This window comes from Pleurodeles waltl, chromosome 11 (assembly GCF_031143425.1).
Source record: "Pleurodeles waltl isolate 20211129_DDA chromosome 11, aPleWal1.hap1.20221129, whole genome shotgun sequence".
Classification (NCBI taxonomy): Eukaryota; Metazoa; Chordata; class Amphibia; order Caudata; family Salamandridae; genus Pleurodeles; species Pleurodeles waltl.
Window position 1 is genome coordinate 495,713,576 of NC_090450.1, and position 18,271 is coordinate 495,731,846.

The 18,271-nt window shown below is 42.9% G+C and overlaps 1 protein-coding gene across 1 annotated transcript in view; it reads left to right on the plus strand.

The window, feature by feature from the left end:
* The window catches only part of EPHA4 (EPH receptor A4), a 138,967-nt gene that overhangs the window by 94,446 nt on the left and 26,250 nt on the right, over positions 1-18,271 (plus strand). Inside the window, exons 6-9 of the mRNA XM_069213877.1 lie at positions 7,307-7,431; positions 9,496-9,655; positions 12,607-12,718; positions 18,100-18,158. Coding sequence (XP_069069978.1) covers positions 7,307-7,431; positions 9,496-9,655; positions 12,607-12,718; positions 18,100-18,158 — 456 coding nt within the window. The remainder of the gene's footprint in view (positions 1-7,306; positions 7,432-9,495; positions 9,656-12,606; positions 12,719-18,099; positions 18,159-18,271) is intronic.

Consider the following 18,271-nt stretch of genomic DNA (forward strand, 5'->3'; position numbering starts at 1 on the left):
GAAATGAACTGAGCACGTTTATGATGGTTCAGAAACAGAATGACACGCATAAAAGAACACACAAACAAGTTGTACCCGGGGTATGCTAGTTTGGTACGTCCTTAGCGCAGACTACTAAACAACACTGTTTTTGCTCCCCAGCTTTATGTGTGGTGTACGCCTCCTCATGCACACCCTACAAATAATGTCCGGTAGTAAATGACCAATCCACCCGTCTCCTGTGCTTTCTTAGATGCCTTGGGATGGGGCATGTTTGTTGCAGATTTGCCATAGTTTCGAATAGCGAACATATCTCCACGGAAGAGGAATGGCTATTTTTTATTTGTCATTTAGCTTTTGGGAACGGACACACAGAAACAGACTGCTGTACAACTTAATTTGTTAATAATTGGATATCTGAGGCGAGCTTTTATTTATTAAAAATAAATAAAGTTTCCAAATGTTCAACGTCCTTTGTAGTAGCAGAGGATGTTATTAAAACTGTTTTCTTTTGAATTAGCCTGAATGAAGGGAAACAATTTAATCACCTGGCCTGGGGGACCAGTACTTAGCTTTAACCCCCACTGGTGACTTCAACCATTTCATTTAAAGGCCAGAAGCAGAATCCCAAAATTAAAGGCGAGTGCAGAAGGAAAGCTTGAAAGGAGAATATCCCAGGCTGCTGGTTTCGATTTGTTGGAGGTCAGCTACAAATTGTGGGTCTAATTTTCCGGTGAGGGAATGTCCTCTGTGCGACTCTAATTGGTTTAATTTAAATATTGGTGGGGTCAGTGGGAAGTCCACCCTGCTGCTGTATTAAGTAAAGACATCTTCTTTGAAACCCGTGGCATTGTGCAGGAGCTGTTTTCACTCATGATTGCCCAGAGGCTTTTTTTAAATTGCATTTGTTTATTTCCAGTTTTTTTTTTTTAACCATCTTAAATTAAGCCAGTAAAGAAATATTCACCCCACAGCTCTGTTCCTCTGAGCTCCCCGCCATTGTCTTCAATCACTGCTTGTGTCGGCCCTTGGAATCCAGTTTATGGCATCTGGAGGGCCCTTTTACAGCACATCTGTTCTCCCAGTGTGGCAGCAACAACGACCTTTCGAAGTGCGGCCATAAATTCAGTCTTAGGTGTTTAATAGCAGGTTATTGCGGAAGTGAACGGAAACAAAATGGCCGCTTCACGTGAAGGGAGAGACAGGGAAGAAAGGATTTTGTAGGGGCTGCCTCCGTTCTCCCCGTTGTAAAATAACATTTTCTTTGATGAGAACACTCACGAAAAACAAACAAGTCGTCGCCAGAGTGTGAAGAGCGAGGGATGCTGTTCACAGGGTGTGCGTGGTCCAGAGACCTTGCACCCAAAAATAAGTTTTCCTTCGTAAAATGATTAAATTTGGATGCTGCCAAACAAGTAGTTCATTTTTACTTTACAAAAAGGCTTTATTTTTTTTACTTGCCAACTGTGTAAAGGCTAAATAAAGTTTAATTGCTCACTTCAGACTCTTTAACATCAGAGGCTCATAATTATGACCGTGTTTTATAATGAATTGTTTCAAAAGCATTAATAATCTATAGAAGTAAACAGATTTCGTTTATTCAATCAACATCATGGATCCTCCAAGTGTTTTTGGCTGTGTACGTACCTGCTGTCTCCTATCAGTGGAAAAAGTCATTCTAGACTTTTAACTGCTAATGTTGAGTTAATGAGAGCAATACAATCAAGATACATATCTGATTCGAACCATTTAGCTAACCCGCGGTTGATATGTTATGTATTAGTGCACTGATCCCTGCCAGCCTACCATGTGCAACGCAATTTATCTGGTGTATGGAGCGAGTATTGAGAAGGGGTAGAAATGGAAAGGGACACATGCAATTAACTTTTCTATAATCCGCTGTTCTCGGGGTCAGATCTTAGTAATTGACAGATTCCCTTGTGAGAAAATTGCCTATCTGCCCAGAGTGGCACTGATTAACCCAGCCGTTTCACTTTGGGTGTGCTAGGCCGAATCTGCTGTGCTTGAAGGAGAAACACCAGATTCCTATGAGATACATCAAGCAGTGAGGTCACCACTGCTGAAGAGAGAGCAGCCAGCTTCCAGTCAGAGACATTCTGCAGGCAGGTGGAACAGCATTTGCTACTAGGACTCAGTGGCAATGTCATGCAACCTGGCGCAATACCTTGACCGTCCTGCTTCCCTGCGCTGAACCCGTGTCTCTTACTGGACACTTGTCTGTGATAGTGACGTTGGGAAACAGCTGGTGTCGCGGAGGCTGCAGCTGGAGACATCAAAGCTAGGCATCAAATCTCATCTGTACGGCAGAAGGACACCCAGTGGTGATTCTGGTGGGTATTTCCAATCCACTCTACGAATCATATTTAACAGCCACGAAGGTCGCTGACTGGGGACCTCAATAACAGCAATGATTTGCATTTATATTGAACTTGTACCGATTCCCGGAGGCTCTTACATCATTTATTCAAGTTTGCATCCACTGCTTAAGAAGTTGTAGTAGCTGCTCAGCAGCATACTGAAGCTTTTGCTTTGGCGAGGCTGAGCAGGACAGGCAGGGTTATGCTGTTCTAGACCCTCGACTTGCCCGCAACTGGTGATACGAAGTTGGTAAAAGTAACAAAGTGTGTGAACCGAAAACCCAACACCAACAAAACTTGAAGTGACTAACTTTTTACTTATTCTGCAGCAATTATACTGCCTTTTAAAGTCAATTCTGTGCAGTAGAAAATATACATCCTCCAACCCAGCCCATGAAAATCTTCAAACCACAAATTTCTATTGTATTATTTATCTATGGGTTTCTCCTGAGAGTCACTGCACAGCTAAGAATCAGTGTCTGTGAACATTTTCACTGGAAAATGGGCACTTACCTGCTTCAAACATTGTAAACAAATGTTTAGAATAATACCGATATCTAAAGGAATAGACGTCTCAGATGTGAATCAGAGACCTTTAGTTCTCAAACATGTTTCACAAATACAGTTTTGTTTTGCCCTGTTTGAAGCGCAGCAGGCAGCAGACATACTGATATAAAGAAAGCTAATGTGGGAGAGCAGATTTCTAAAGTTGGATACTTAAAGAAGGGTTAGAAGGCTGATGTTCTTAGCGTCTCCTGAAACATTATCCCCAAATCTTGTTTTTTCATCCTAAACCTCAACCAGTACCGCTCAGTGATAGAGAGTCCAACTCTTCTGAAAATATGCTAAGTCATGCTCGCTCCCGAGTTATATGTTTAATGATGGACTTTTCAGCCAAGGAGAGCTCCCCCAGCATGCAAGCTGAAGAAATGAAAATATGGTACCAGTAAAAGATACTCACATTTAAGTTCTAAATCCATGTTTAGAAACATCTGTAACTTTAATTTGGTAAATGCCATAACAAGAAAAAATTGAAAAACATGTTAAAAAGGGCTGGATGCAAAGGGTTCTAACTTGTGGAAGAAGGCAGGTGCCAAAATGATGTACCCAGTGCCAAAATATCGCCATGTCATGGCTTTTTTGCCACAACATTTTTATTTTTTCAGCCTTCATTTGCAATATTGAAGGTGAAACTGCAAGTTCCAGAAGGCATCTCGTAGACTGGATCATGGTGTCAATCATGACCTTGGAACCACAAGATTGCTCATGTTTCCAAAATCACAAATTTTGCGATGTCGTGTTGCTGTTCTAGCTGTTCCTCTCTTTGGCTAATTCTCCTGGGATATTATTCATAGGTCTTGTTCAGCCTGTTTGCAACAAGAAAGGACGCCTTCAATTAAGAAGGCATATAATCTCTGGCTATACACAATCACATAGTTAGATAAGATTAAAGATTCCCTGCATGTCAGTTTTCATCCACCAGGTTTATAGCAGGGCCTGGCTTTCAGCCTTGGAAGGCTCGATAACAGTCCGAACCCAAAACTAGATGACAAGTTTATGCACAGCAATGGTTATCTAGAGCTACACATGCCATCAAACTAAAAATTCCCTGCATGTCAGTTTTCGTCCCCCAGGTTTATAGGAGGGCCTGGTTGCCTTGGCAGACTCGATAACAGCTGGCTCCAGACCTGCCCACATAGCAGCTCGAAATCATGAACGAGAGGAACAGCCTTCTTCGTAAACCTATACATATTGTGCTGTATGGATGAAGGCATAACACTGTGCCCTGCCGCCAGCAAATTATTACATTTCAAAACGTCTATGAGCCACCGCCCCCTCCCCCTTAGTGCAGTATTCTTTGGATTTATTAGAAGTTCTGGATGTGTCTTTATTAATCGGTCTGTCCGTCGCAGGAAACAAGTGCTCCATCTTCATGTCAGCCACACCCCAAAACAAGATCATAATATCGGCCCTTATGTATCAAAGCATTTCCCCAAATGCGCAGCTAGGGCAAAAAACCTTTTCTGCAACAGTACAGTTGGTCCTTCCCTAAGGATTTAAAAGTCCTTTCACTTGAATTCTCCTGTTCTTTCGATCAAAAAGGTATGATTACATTGATCTTTCAGTCAGTGACGGTGTAAGGGTTTGTAACATTTTGCTGCCCTAGTCTTCGGAAATGTCGCTATGGCTATTTGACCACCCTCCTGGGTGCATGAGGTGTTCGCCTTCAGTGGCTTACCGTTAAACGTACCCTAATACACACGAGAATACCATTGTGACAGTTCTCTAACTTATACTGATTTAGAGTCTAGGGTTCAACTTCTAGCTTGTGTCACAGTTGCTTGTTTTAAATCTGCACAGAGCAGCAGTGCATGGTGCTCCAACTTGGCACTTACCACTCCCTCGTTTGAAAGAAGGCATCATATTCTGCAAGCATTTTTGGAAGTGTCCAACTTTGTACATATTTTTCATAGTTGTTATACAAATTCCTATTGTTATCCAAATAGTATACATGGATTTGAAGATTATATAGTGTGTGCAGATTCAGGCTAAAATATCTGGCATGAAAACAGAAAAGGGTGAGTCAATACTAATGAGCGCTAAGGATAGATGTCTTTTCATTTCTTATTGGATTCCAAGCTAGTGCTACAGTTATCCAAATCCTTAACCATTTAAACTGCATTTTCCCACTGCTCTTTGCTAGCTCCAAATTCTCTAAATTTGAAGAAAAACTGTTTTTATCATTGCCACAAATATGGCGTCCATTTTCTCCACACTACTACTCAAACTACCAAACTCATTCATCTGCTCTTTATTAACTTTAGACAGGCTCTTTCTTTTGTAACAACTGTTTCCTTAGCAAATCTTTTCCTATCTATTTGCCACAATTTCAAGACAGTAAATAATCTACGGACATTTATAAAGATCTGTGTGCTGATTTTGTGTGAACAATAAATTTATGGGATTGTCTTATTTGTCCACATATAATGTGTGAAGTGTACAAATCTAAACTGATTCCATGGAGTGGTGGACCATCAGCACCCACGTGGGTCCCTTTCCAAAGAATCTGATATAAATAACTAGCGTGTCACGCTCTTGTACTATTCCTAGCGTACACCTGAATTCCAGAAGTAAGCCAGGAGTACTTAGAGCGTACTTCTGGAATTCATGAGTAAGCCAAGTATTACAATAGCAAGTGAAAGTAAAATTGGTGTGAATCGGACCCATTGTAGTCTTACTAAGAATCCTGCAGAACATGCTTGGATAGAGAAGCCAATCTTTCCTATGGATGAATGTTTTGGTCTGAAGCGCTCTGTTCTGGGCAGGTGTCAAACCTATCTGTGGTACTCTGGGCTTCATTCGCCAGATTTGTGTCTTAATAAATCAAGGTCACCAAGGATGTGCCCACTTGTCCCATCACAGCAAGCAAGCCAACAAATTGACTCAGCTGGTTTTGACTGAAGGTGTGCTACTAAATAATTCAGGGGCTTTTCGTTTATTATTTTCTTGAAAGCATTGCATGGCTTATGTTTGGTATTCACAGTATTTCTTAAGCTTCTTATTTTGTCTCCATGCTTCCCATTTTTACACGCTGTGGCAACTACAGTATAACGTTCTCAGGAAACTGTTTTAGCAATATGTGAGAGTAGGCCATGTAGACACATCTCCGAAAAGTTCTGTTCTCTGATGAAAACAGATTAATTATAATATGGATCCTTGTTGATGCAATAACTAGTTTGCGCATACATTTTGATAGCTGCAAAGAATGTTGAATATTATACCAAAGCATTTTATGGTTGTTACTAAGCAGTCTTCTGAATGCACTTGATGAAAAAGTATCATGTTCTGTATGTGCACTGTGACCCTTTTTGCCTGGTCTTTGCTTCTCGATCAAGTTACCACATTTGTTTATGAATGCAGTTTTAGAACGAGAATTACGGACAGTATTAACCTTTTAGTTGTGTTCAATAAAATGGACGTCTCGGGAAAGGGCACGCTGAAGCATTGGCACCTAAAGTTCTTATGAAAAAGGACTTCACATCAGAGTTCTTCTGTGGCTTGCTAAGGTTGGGCTGTAGCATAGAATTATTACATCACAACTTAGCTTGAACTCTTGAACAAATGTTTCCATCTTGCGATCGTGGATGTTTTCAAGCATGCTTCTCTGTCAAGGAGGAGCCTTACGGAGCATTATTGTTCCCTATTAGTTGTGCTATTTCACACCCAGCTCCAAAATCTAAGAATACAAAATGGCACCACTTTTAAAACTCATCTCCAAACAGAAGAATTAATGATGTTGAGATTTAGCAGTGAAGCGTCCATCATGAAGTTTTGGGAAAAACAGTCATAGGTCAGAGTTGTAGAGTGCAACCTTACTTTAGGATCACCCAGCTTTTGCCATCTTCTTCGAAAAGTTCCAGAATCACTAGATCCCACTCATTTTACTTTCACACTAACGCACACAGTTTTGATACTTAAAACTCAACAAACTGTACTAGCCACATACATTCAAACACCAGGAACATAACAGACACTGTCAAATGATGGTTCCTCTTTTCAATTGATGGCCTTCCAAGATCAGTTTGAAAGGGTTCTTAAATGGCGAATGTGTTGCAATGGCATTCCAATAGTGTTATACAGGTTTGAATAATGTTACTTACCATAACATTGTCTGGAAGCCCTCCTTTCCCTCAGTCAATTAATGCCCAAAATGGAAATTGTAGTTACATTTTGTCTCCGTAGTAACCATGGATCAATTCCCACGCTGGAGTGTGGTTTTCCTCCATCCTCCTCTGTTGTGCTAACAGTTTTTCTTCCTATTTCCATAACGGCTCGCTGAGTGACATACTGCCTTTTTGTTTGGTATAAACAGCGCTGCTAATAATACCTGGGGGCTTTGCCCCGATGTCATTAGTTTCCTAGAGTAATATAAACTTGTGTTTTGGCAGCTCCTTCTCCGGTCACCTTGCTCCAGACAAAGGAGATCACGAGACACAGTGTGTCCTTGGCCTGGCCAGAGCCTGAGCGGCCCAACGGAGTCATCCTGGAATATGAAGTTAAATATTACGAGAAGGTAAGCGACGTGCCGCTAGAAGATTGACATATCTATCATCACAAATACACAGTTATAATAGCTTTCTTTCTGATTATATGCCACAACCTTTCAAGTATGTGCGGAATAATACAGACTTTAATTTCAGAGGAGACTGTCCTATCAGAGTGCAGAATTACCGTATTGAACCTGGAACACAAAGGAACTCAAACCAACTTATAATTCCCTATCCGTTCTGGGGTACCTGTGGTACAGCTTCCACTATTACTGCTTTCACTGACTATGATAGGTTGGCTTGATTGGTGTTAATAGACTGCCTGTAAAATAGGAAATTTCCGAAAGGAAAATTGCATGCCAGTGCATCGCAGGCAGTAAATGCATAGTTTCTACAAATCACATTCCAATTTCATGTGCTAGGCTGCAAAAAAGGAGCTATTTATACTCTGAAATAGCAGAAAAATACCCCTATCAAGCAGCAATTACCTTCTCTTTTCTAGAAGATGAACTGCTACTTTCTTGTATACTAATAAGGGCAGCAAGAAGTACAGGATCTTCGCAGAACACAGTTTGCTTCCCGTTATGAAACATTCCCCTGAAGTCATGTAAAGAAAACCATTTTCATGGGCAGTCTTCCAAGCCAACATTTCCCAAGGGATTCGTGCCTAGCTGTTCATCAAAGAGCCACACAAAGGAAATGTCACTTGGTCATCTCTTTCTGTTCATTTGTAAGATTGTTTCCACCATCCTTTAAATGTAATTTCACGAAACCCAAGCAAACACAAGAAATCTTCCTTCATGAGAACGAGGTATCCCCAATCAATGAGCGAGAAGGATTTTTTCCATGGGATCTCTTTAGACTTTTCCCATACATTAAACATCCTACATTTCATAGGTGCAAGCAAGCTACTTACCTATAAAAGCAAAAATTCTGTCTCTCAAAAAAACATGCAACTTGTAAACCCAATCCCAACACGAGCAAGCTGTCCATCACAAATAAATCCATCCTTTTTACAACACCTGCAAATGTGGGCAATACACGTGTGTTACAGACAGCACATCAATAAACCCAAGCCACCCACCCTTCTCGTATAAAATAGACACTTCAAATCTTAAATGAACAACCAATGTATCATTGATCTAAACAAAAATACGGCTTCTCCTAGCAGCAGGAGAACTCATCACCCGGGAAGCCATTTCCTACACTAGCAGCCTATCTCCAATTAAAGATGACAGGCAATATTTATTACCTGTATATAATCTACTGCGCATTAGAACAAACAACCAATCTTCCACATGTACTAAATGCCTATCACCTTTATGTCAAAGAAATGATCCACCCTCCCAAAATTAAATTACCTGATGACTGTCACTGCCCTGATTATCTTATTCAAACTCCCAAGTTCTTATCCAAATGTATTCAGTTGCCAAGGTATTTGCAGTGTTGGAAAATAAAATAATACAATGTGGACTGTGGCCAGAGTACCAACATGTCAGGACTCTCTGCCCATCACCTTCTGAATACTTTCGTGCTGTGTTCATAATTTCATTTACTCTATGGAAGCCTTTAGCCCTACCATCACTTAACTTACACATTCAAAGCAGCACTTTGGACAGAATAATAGCTGGTCATGAAGTGACGGCCGCCTTGTTAACCCAGCGTGAACCATTTTAGATAAATACATCCCCAGATCTGAATCTCGAAACAAAAGCAGCAAAACTGGGTCTCGGGCTGTCATTGAAGGGGCGGTCGATTGAGAAGTGAAGGTGACAATATTTTTAAGTGTTTAAGCCTGAGGTAGACTTGTCCTCTCCGTGTCAAAATTTACTTCTGTGCACACATGCTACGTAATTCTGGAAAAAACAACCTTTTTGGTATGTTCGCTAGACTAGACACTTGTGGTTTAGCAAAATAATTAGCGTTTCTGTCTGCATTGACCCCATAATATCACTGTACGTTGAGGGTCATCGATTCACAGTTGTCTTCAGTGGTAAAATATGAAGTATGGCTTTCTTTGTGAATGGTGCTCCTACATGGGAACGTCCATGCCAATGTATAACTCATCACTTTGTTCATCTTTTGTACAGGATCAGAATGAGCGCAGCTATCGAATTGTTAAAACAACGTCCCGCGGTGCAGATATCAAAGGTCTCAACCCACTAACTACCTACGTCTTTCACGTACGGGCCAGGACCGCAGCAGGATACGGAGAGTTCAGTGCACCCTTTGAGTTTTCAACAAACACAGGTGAGTCACTTACTATTTATTGTTTCCATACAACAAATGTTGCGCTTTTCCACTGGAGTGTGCAGACCCTTTCTGCTGAATTAAAACAGACTCCCTGCTCCTGTCTCTTCATATGTTAATTAGAGTTATGCAGATGTATTCTTCCCAGAGCCTCCCTTCTACATGACAGCTTTGCTAATACCAAGGTGTGGATTGCCTGTTTATTGTTGTTTACAAGAGTGTGACAAGCATAAAACATAGCAACTCTGCAACTCAATATGCAGCAAAGCTCTGTGAAATTAAATGAAGCACAAATGGAAAGAACCATTATTTGACAGTCAGCAGAACACTGGATGGAAAAAGCGAAGCACTTTGCTTGGTTACGATCAGAGAAATAGCATCTAGGGAAGCTGAAAATAGTGCCCTCCGAGGAGTCAGTACCCTTACTTTACTACTACAGGTAACAGGAGCGTACCGTTGCTATTTATCCCAGAACATCGGTGAAGACTTGAATCTGGTAGATTGCATGAAATGTTTGTTTCACAGAATATGATCACTAATGTTCAGTGGATAGGTAAGGTACCAGAATAGTGTTATCGGAATATCCTCTGAGATAATATTGTATCCTAAATATCTACACAATATCTCTCCATTGGAGTTTAATAATAGAAATACTGCACCCAATGGGATGAATTTTTGTAAACAATATTTATCACATGATATTTATGTTGGACAATATTTCTGTTGGGATATTCAAACATACAACAATTGGGTAACAATGAGCATCAAATTTATTAGAATATTTTAAGGTTATGCAGATTTCGGCACAAGCAGCATGCTTCATGGTCATTTGAAAGTGATGTCTTCATTGGGTCCTAGAAATTTAGACAGGCAGACCCTAAATAGCTTCCTGATATTTACACTAGAATGTACAATTTAGCTAATGAATTTAAAGGAAAGAAGCTGCACCCTCTTCTATAGGATGCGAATCTCATATGAACTGTCTTGAAGGTCCTTGACCATCCACCATACTGCATGACATGCTGTGCCACAGCTTGATGCACCCTTGTAGTAAGTCTCACACACCTTCCGATGGACGGTTGCCCTTAACACACCATGTTTTCAATAGATACCAGTAATTAGAAGTGCTTTGTGCATGTTCATGGCGTTTACAAAAGAACAGCCACGAACAGTGCAACTTCATTTTGGTTTCCCTTTACTATTGTAGTGATCACCACTATTGTGCTTGTGGGGCGTGTGGAGGGCACAGGGCTCACTGCATCAGTGTGCCCTCCTTCACAAACGTAATTGCAAATACTTTGGAGTGTCTGATGGCCTGCACACTGGTCTGTCTTCTTGCAAGTTATCCTCACAAATGCTCTTGTCACAATTAGGGAATGGCAACAGGCACCTGTCCATGGGAATCAGGTCACTGCACATCCAGCGTCACTTCCCTTGGGCTTAATCTGCAGCGACAAAACACAAAACAGTGCCACTCCCTCAACAGAGAAACCATTGGAAAGCACATCACTCACACCCAGGTCGTGCTGATTATCACCTGAAGAATATTCGGCCTCTATTGTCCCCACGCTATATATGACAAGAGCAGCCCTTTTGCCAGTGTATACTCAAAACAATGGTTCACCTGGAATTCATTCATAAGAACTTTGTAGGGTAGCCACAGGTCGTGATTGGCTCAAGGAACCAGGATGTGTGAGAGTTCGAGTGACACCTAAAATGTGATAGATACATTTTACTCACTCTGTTGTGCTTGCAACCAAGCGGTGTCATCGTGGGCAACTGATATGTGTTTGGACCCCGTGGGTCGGTTAGTAGGGGGCAGATGTGTTCTTAGACTTGAATATTTCCCGTGCGAAGCCCAGGCAGAACCCAGGCTGCAGTCACTAAATCCAGCAGTGACGAGGTGTGGGCGAAACGCACATCTGGACTAGGGCTGGGCTCCTAGCCCAGATAGCTTTCTTTTTATCTGCATCCACTTTCACTTGAGAGAGAGGGAGTTTCAACAATGATACTAGTATTCCGTTGCCATAATTGTTGGTACCTGTTTCTAATGTTGTGTTTGGAAGCCGTCGGTGCCCATTGTGGTGCCTAAAGAAATGGTTAGCGCCCTCCTGGTAGATTATTGTTTTATGGCCACACTCTCTTTAACTGTTCCAGCAAAGATTTTTATTGTGCAAAGGAGGCACTGCGGCAGAACATACTGAGCGCTAGGGAACATGCTGTGAATATTTAATTGTTTAATAATCCTCATTACTCATGTTGAAGGAAAAGCTCATATTTTTTTAAGTGTGCTTTGTGCGATTATCAGTCAAAAATATGCTGCAGTACGTAACCAGGCTCACTCACCTTGAGGCTCATTGAGCATGCTTTGAGTGTAATGTGTGTGTGCCCCATTAAACACGTTGAATGAATGGAAACGATGATCTGTGAGATACTCGTATTCAACAGCTACGCAGAGCGCTAGAACGAAGTGCCCTGAATCTGTTGCTTTCTGTTTTTGCTGATTTTTACATATAAACACAGACAGAAACTCGCGCATTCTATTGTCAGTAGATATTGTTAAAAACCGGAAGATACCTAAAGGCCTTTCTTGAGAGGCTCTCTAAGCTGTCAATCATGACTGACATGTCAGTGCTGGTGCAGATTAACAGCATGGGGAGTCACAAAAAAGGATGAGGTTTCCTTAAGTAGTTGCACACATGTTCATGTGTTTGTTCTGCAATGCTAACCTTAAAATGATAGAGCACAGTTGTATTATGTATGGTTGCTTATGGTGGTAAACTAAAAAGACACCAATTGGGGGTTGACATATGTTAACTACATTTGTAAGGTTGCAGTTTGCACCTTCCCTTTTTCACATTGGACAAATGTTGACCGCATGAAATGTACAGCATAAAAGATGCAGCCACAATGATGAATGATAAAATGACTGAATTTGCCTCTGCTTGCAGTTCCCTCCGCCATGATTGGCGATGGTGCCAACCCCACGGTGCTCCTGGTCTCTGTCGCTGGCAGTGTTGTCCTCGTGGTCATTCTCATCGCCGCCTTTGTCATCAGCAGGAGGTAAGAATCTTCCTGCCCACGGCCTTTCACGTTCGCTCTTTTTTTGTCTCACCCCCACAATGCCAAATTCTTTGATTAGCATCCAACACCAGCGTTTGCATGACAAGGCCCAGTTCTTGGGCCTTTGATCTTCCCAGGGCTGTTACCACGACGCCTATAAAGCGCTGATGATAGCGCATGCAAGACACACCATTCACATGTTAAGTTGACGATAAACACAGTGAGCTACACTCACTGGGCGATAACACTTCCTTCATTGTGGTTTAGAACCTAACGCCTTCCATCTGAAGTGAATGTATGCTCCTCTGTTCACTGTGCCTTGAGTGTATTTGCCCTTTTACCACTGACTTCCATCTTACTATCTCTCGTGTGTTCTCCCATTCCTTATTTGGTGTAAATACAGAGTGATTGATGACTGGGCACTAAGGGTATGTTTGTTCCTGTCATGGCCTAAAATTGGAAAAAGGCAATGTGCTTGATTCACATTTTTTGTTCTTACATACCCCGGATTTGAGAATAGGTTCCAGTGTGAGCAAGTTTAAGTGATTGCTGTGTTTTCTCGTTTTTATCTGAGAATTCCCTGTGTCATGTGACTACTCAGGTATACTTCTGTCAGATGGGTTAACAGTGAGTTATGTTTTTGGGTAGCGACAGCATAGTTAGAGGTTTGTCTGATATTTTAATTCCAGTGCCATCTTTATGAATGCCCGCACTAGCCGCTCGTGACTCAGTGTGGTTTGGGGGTTCGACCAGAAGCAAGGAGAGACAGTTTGGAGAGCTGAGTTATTATTACCAGTTGCCACCGATGAGCAAAACGAACACTGTAACCTCAGAGTTTGCACTGTTTGGTACGAGTGCCTCTGTTGATACTTTGTGTGATTCTCCTACTGGCACTCCCACCGAGGTACCTGCCTTGGTGCCTTCATTGGTACCTCCATTGCCATTTCTTCATAAATGTGTGCCGTGAAAGTGCTTGACGGACTGACTCTGTGTCCTAACACTCAAAAGAACGCAGCAAGCATGCTTTATGGGAAGGGATTGGCATTTAGTGGACTGGTCCAAGCCATTTACTAGAGCACAATAAACCTATTTATTGATATTGTACCTGAACATCATAACCAAAATATTGTCTGACAGAAAAGTAATGGCCTAAATTCCTTTTACAACAATTACAAAAATGTCTCGAGTTTGAAGTTAATAATATAGACCCAGCGAAGTAATATTTTTGTAAACGATGTTTAGTGTATGAGCTTTCTGTTGGATGATATATTCTGGCATGCATCCAATGTTTTAAGTGAACACAGCACCCTCACTTTCATATGAGGGCCAAAACACGGGGTGTTACCAACCCACCGGTCATACTGCGCAGACATTGGCAGAAGTTTGGGCATTTGTTTTTCGATACTCGTTTCCCCACATCAGTGTGCATTCAGGAAAATGGAATCAGCACAATTATCAGCACAATTATGAAATTTGCTCTAGAGACTTTCTGTGGGTAATGCACTGAATGTGCTCCAGCTGGCAGTAAAAAAGAACACATATAGAACAGCAGTACTGGAAGACAGGCATAAGAAAAGTGATTGCAGCAGAAAATAGCCTTGTCAGGCGCCATGACCTAACCTCCTCTCTACATTTATCGATTGCCTGATTATTTAGGATGGCATGGATAGCAGGAAGCATCGGTTCTGTAATTATGAGTTTCATCCGTTGAAGACTAGAGCAGCCGTGTGATCCGGGGTACATCCTCCTCCCGCCCCGCTTCCTCCATATAGAGAATGTCACTTCCCGTGACTGATAAACACTGCCTGCTGATTGGCCCTCCATGGATCACTTTTCAGAAAATGAAGTGTCAGCCCTTTGCCCTAGTATTGATTCGACTTTAGCACTGGCTATAAAGCTGTCAGAGAAGTGCGCCCTGAGCCAGGTAGGCTGCCATGGCCCACATTGGCTGTCTGCTTAGCTATCAGAGTGTGGAGGTGTTTAAATTGGACAGATCAGGAACAGATGCAGAAGCAGGTGGGCGGGAGAGGGAGATAAGGAGGGCCAGTGTGCTTCTGGGAACAGAGGTAGAGGTTATTGAGGCGTTGATGGGTTCAAATGCATCCACTCTGCAAAGAAACTAATTTCAGTGAGATAGAATGTCTTAAAAAGAGAGGAATTGTTAATTGCTTCCTGGCTATAGCACTATCTTGTTATATACAAATACTCACACAGCAAGGTGCAGGTTGAGCAGACAGAATGGAAGGAGTTGTCAGAAGCAATATTATTTGTTTTACAGTCTTACTATCGACTGTTCGGATATTACCTGAGAAGCAGCCTTAACGAAGGACCATCGGCCAGACTGTTTTGCTCTTCAGAAAGGTTGCTGTGGGTCTGACCCCTCTGCTGTACTTTGTTAGCAGACCTCTTTAGCCCAGCCAAGTCTGTCATCACTGAGCAGATATTCTTTTTTGAGATTGTTCTTATTGCTCCCAGTATCAAAAAAATATTTTTTTGATGACTGCTTAAACTAATAATTTCCTTTTAAATGCCATATACAAATTTACTCCTGCAATTTCCAAGTGTTGTGAACAAAATGGTTTTACCTTACCCAGAGTAATGGAACTCAGTTTACTAGTCTCAGAAGTTGTCTTTGTCAGAATTCAAGCTTGTGACTTCTAGATTACAACAGATGTCAGTGATAAGTATTATTTCAATGAGCCATACATTAATAAAAGAGTATAAGAAATGAGATGGATGCTTTAAAGTGTGCACTTTGATTGACACAGGTGTGGGTTTGCAGTGGGTACCCTTCCACACACCGCAATAGCCAAAATTGTGCAATAAATAGAAATTCATTAGGATCCGGAGACCGTCAGACAGCCCCCACCCCCCACCAGCTATACGCAGACCAACAATCTTATTTGTTGGAAGAAGCTTTTTATTATCACAATTTTTAGTATTACATCAAGTCATAAATCACTTCACTTAAAACTTCAATAATATTTACAAAACATGAGATACAAATCAGCAACCATAATTATTTTTCTGGCAGGATCCCTTCCTGTCCTGAACCACCATTGGACCACACAAGTGAACCGTACCTCACCTGTATCACTAGGAGGGCCGGTTTCCCTGACTACACTGTTCCTTGTCCTCACGCTCAGGGTTCCGCCCCCCCCCTCCAAACACCAGTCTGTCTTGGGGTGTAACGGGGTGGCCAAGAGCGGGAGCCCCACGGCCCCCCCAGCGATCTGGGCTCCCTTACCCCTTAATCTGGTGTGTACATCCACAGGTTGGCTCAGGACTTCAGGATCCTATCCCTGGTGTCCTCCCGGGGCCCAGAACAAAAAAAAAAAAGACAACTCGAGTGAGTCGTGCTGAAACAACTCACGCGACTGAAAGGCAGTTGTACAACTGCACGCCACCGTCAGCTCCAGCCCCCGTGTCACCAAAAGAAGAAGGACGAGCCTTCTTGGGGGGCTCTTGAATAGCCCCCCACCGGTGCGCGGCGGCTAGAACCGGCTAACTCAGCCGCAACGTTCTTCTACCCTGTCCAACTTCCGGCAGAAGTACCCGGCCAGCCCATCGCACAACTAGTGCGGAGGGGAGTGTCGGGCCTTGGCGTCCCTGTCCCTTAATGGGACGCCCCCCCCCATGTTGGGGGGGGGCGCTTTACCCAAATCTAGGCAACTCCACTTAACATGCCAGATCTGCCTCCTCTTTTACTAAAATGATATATATTATATATTTAAATATAGGAGCTTATCATCCATTGGTCTATTGTTGTGTCATTGACATTTTTCGTCCACCCACTTCATCACAGAGCAATGGGTCAAACCACTGCAGCAATGGGCTAACTTTACTATGAGTGATGCCATTCTCCCTTACATAAGGAGCACGTCCACTCGCACAGTAGCTCCCTTCAGTGCCCTGGATTACTTTTGCAATTGATTGCAGATGCAGCCCACTGGCGCTCGTTTTGGGGGTCGGCACTCATTTATCTACATCAGACTGTCAGTAACAGCAACAGACAAAGAAACACAAAGGGTTAAGAGGAGAACCGAAAAATTGCAAAACAATGACAAGAGAAAAAAGCTAGGGTTTAGCAGAACCTGCAAGAGTGATATACACGCAGGGAGTGTCTGGTGGTGGATAAAAGGGGCTTGACATGCTACTGAAGCCTTGTTACTTTGCACCTCTGATATTAGTAGCGTCGGCTGTGGGCTTCTGTGCACTTATTAGTTTGCAAATCAAGCACTAGGTAAAACGTAGAGGATCCATCCACATGCAGGACTGAAGCGTGGTCTGAGCCCGGCCTCACCTGCCTCAGCCCTGTGCACCCCTGATACCATCTCTTCATGCTCTGTGCGTCGGTGGCAGCTTGTAAAACAAACCTTGGACACTTTTAAACGGATTAGATGGGCTGAAATCAGTTCGCTTCAGTGGGTTGCTGGCCGCTGCGGAAGTGAAGGCTGAGCTTTCCTCAAGGCTTTTACTTGTGTGTTTTTAACCTTTTATTAACCGTAATATATTGCCTATCTCTTCCCCTACTTGTTTTAGAAACTGAACGCGAGACTGACAAGCCCAAGCACTCCAAACCCTGGGTGTGATCACAGCTCGCATTCGTAATCCCTCCTTTTGTGTGTGCTTGTGCAAGGGAGCAGCAGGTTCCGCGCGCGCGCACACTGCGCCACGAGAATACGCGCGCGCACCTCCCTTTGTTGTCGTGCAGGGGGCGCCTCGAGGAGAAGCTCGCGCCGGCCTTAATCTCCCCGCCTCACCTGAAGCTGTGAACGCTTCACTGGCCCTCCCCCTTCCTGCACACCTCCCCGCTGCTCAACCTGGGACAAAGCTTTGCTTCTGAGGTGCAGGTGAGCCTCCCGGGGAGACAGTGCCGCTCTGCTGGCCTGTGACAGTGCCCACCCCCTGCCTCCTCTGCCCACAACAAAGCCCCCACTGAGTATCTTCTGCCCTGGACAATGCAAGCTCCAGTGCCCTCGCTGAGCTGTGGGAGGAGCAGTCAGCAGAGCACAATGGGTGCAATTAGATGTCAGCCTATCACTTGGAAGGTGTTATTAAAGGCTAATAAGCAGAAACAGTGTGCGAATAGTCATTAGCGGGTTACTTCCCGCAGACTGATTTCTAAACTAAAACAATTGCGTTACACAATCTACCAGTGTCTCAGTATGTGTTTTATCTGAGCTTTCGTGTATCCCGCCTTGCCAAACTGCTTTTGGTGGAGGTTACTTTTCTCAAGGCCTTTCTCTTGCTAATATGACAACTCTCCACTCGAGAAACGGAAATTCTGAAATGTATAAGCAGTTCAGCCAGTTTTGGTTTGGCTCATGCATATCCTGCATTTAAAGAATTTTAATTCGATATATTTTCGCTCTTCCCAGGCGCAGTAAGTACAGCAAAGCGAAGCAAGAAGCCGATGAAGAGAAGCACATGAGTCAAGGTAAGTCCCAGAGGAGCTCCCAATACAGCAGCCCTTATCTCTGTCACCAGGGTTATCTGATTAAATCTGCATGGTTGACTAAATTATGCAAGAAAAGGACAATTATGCAGCGT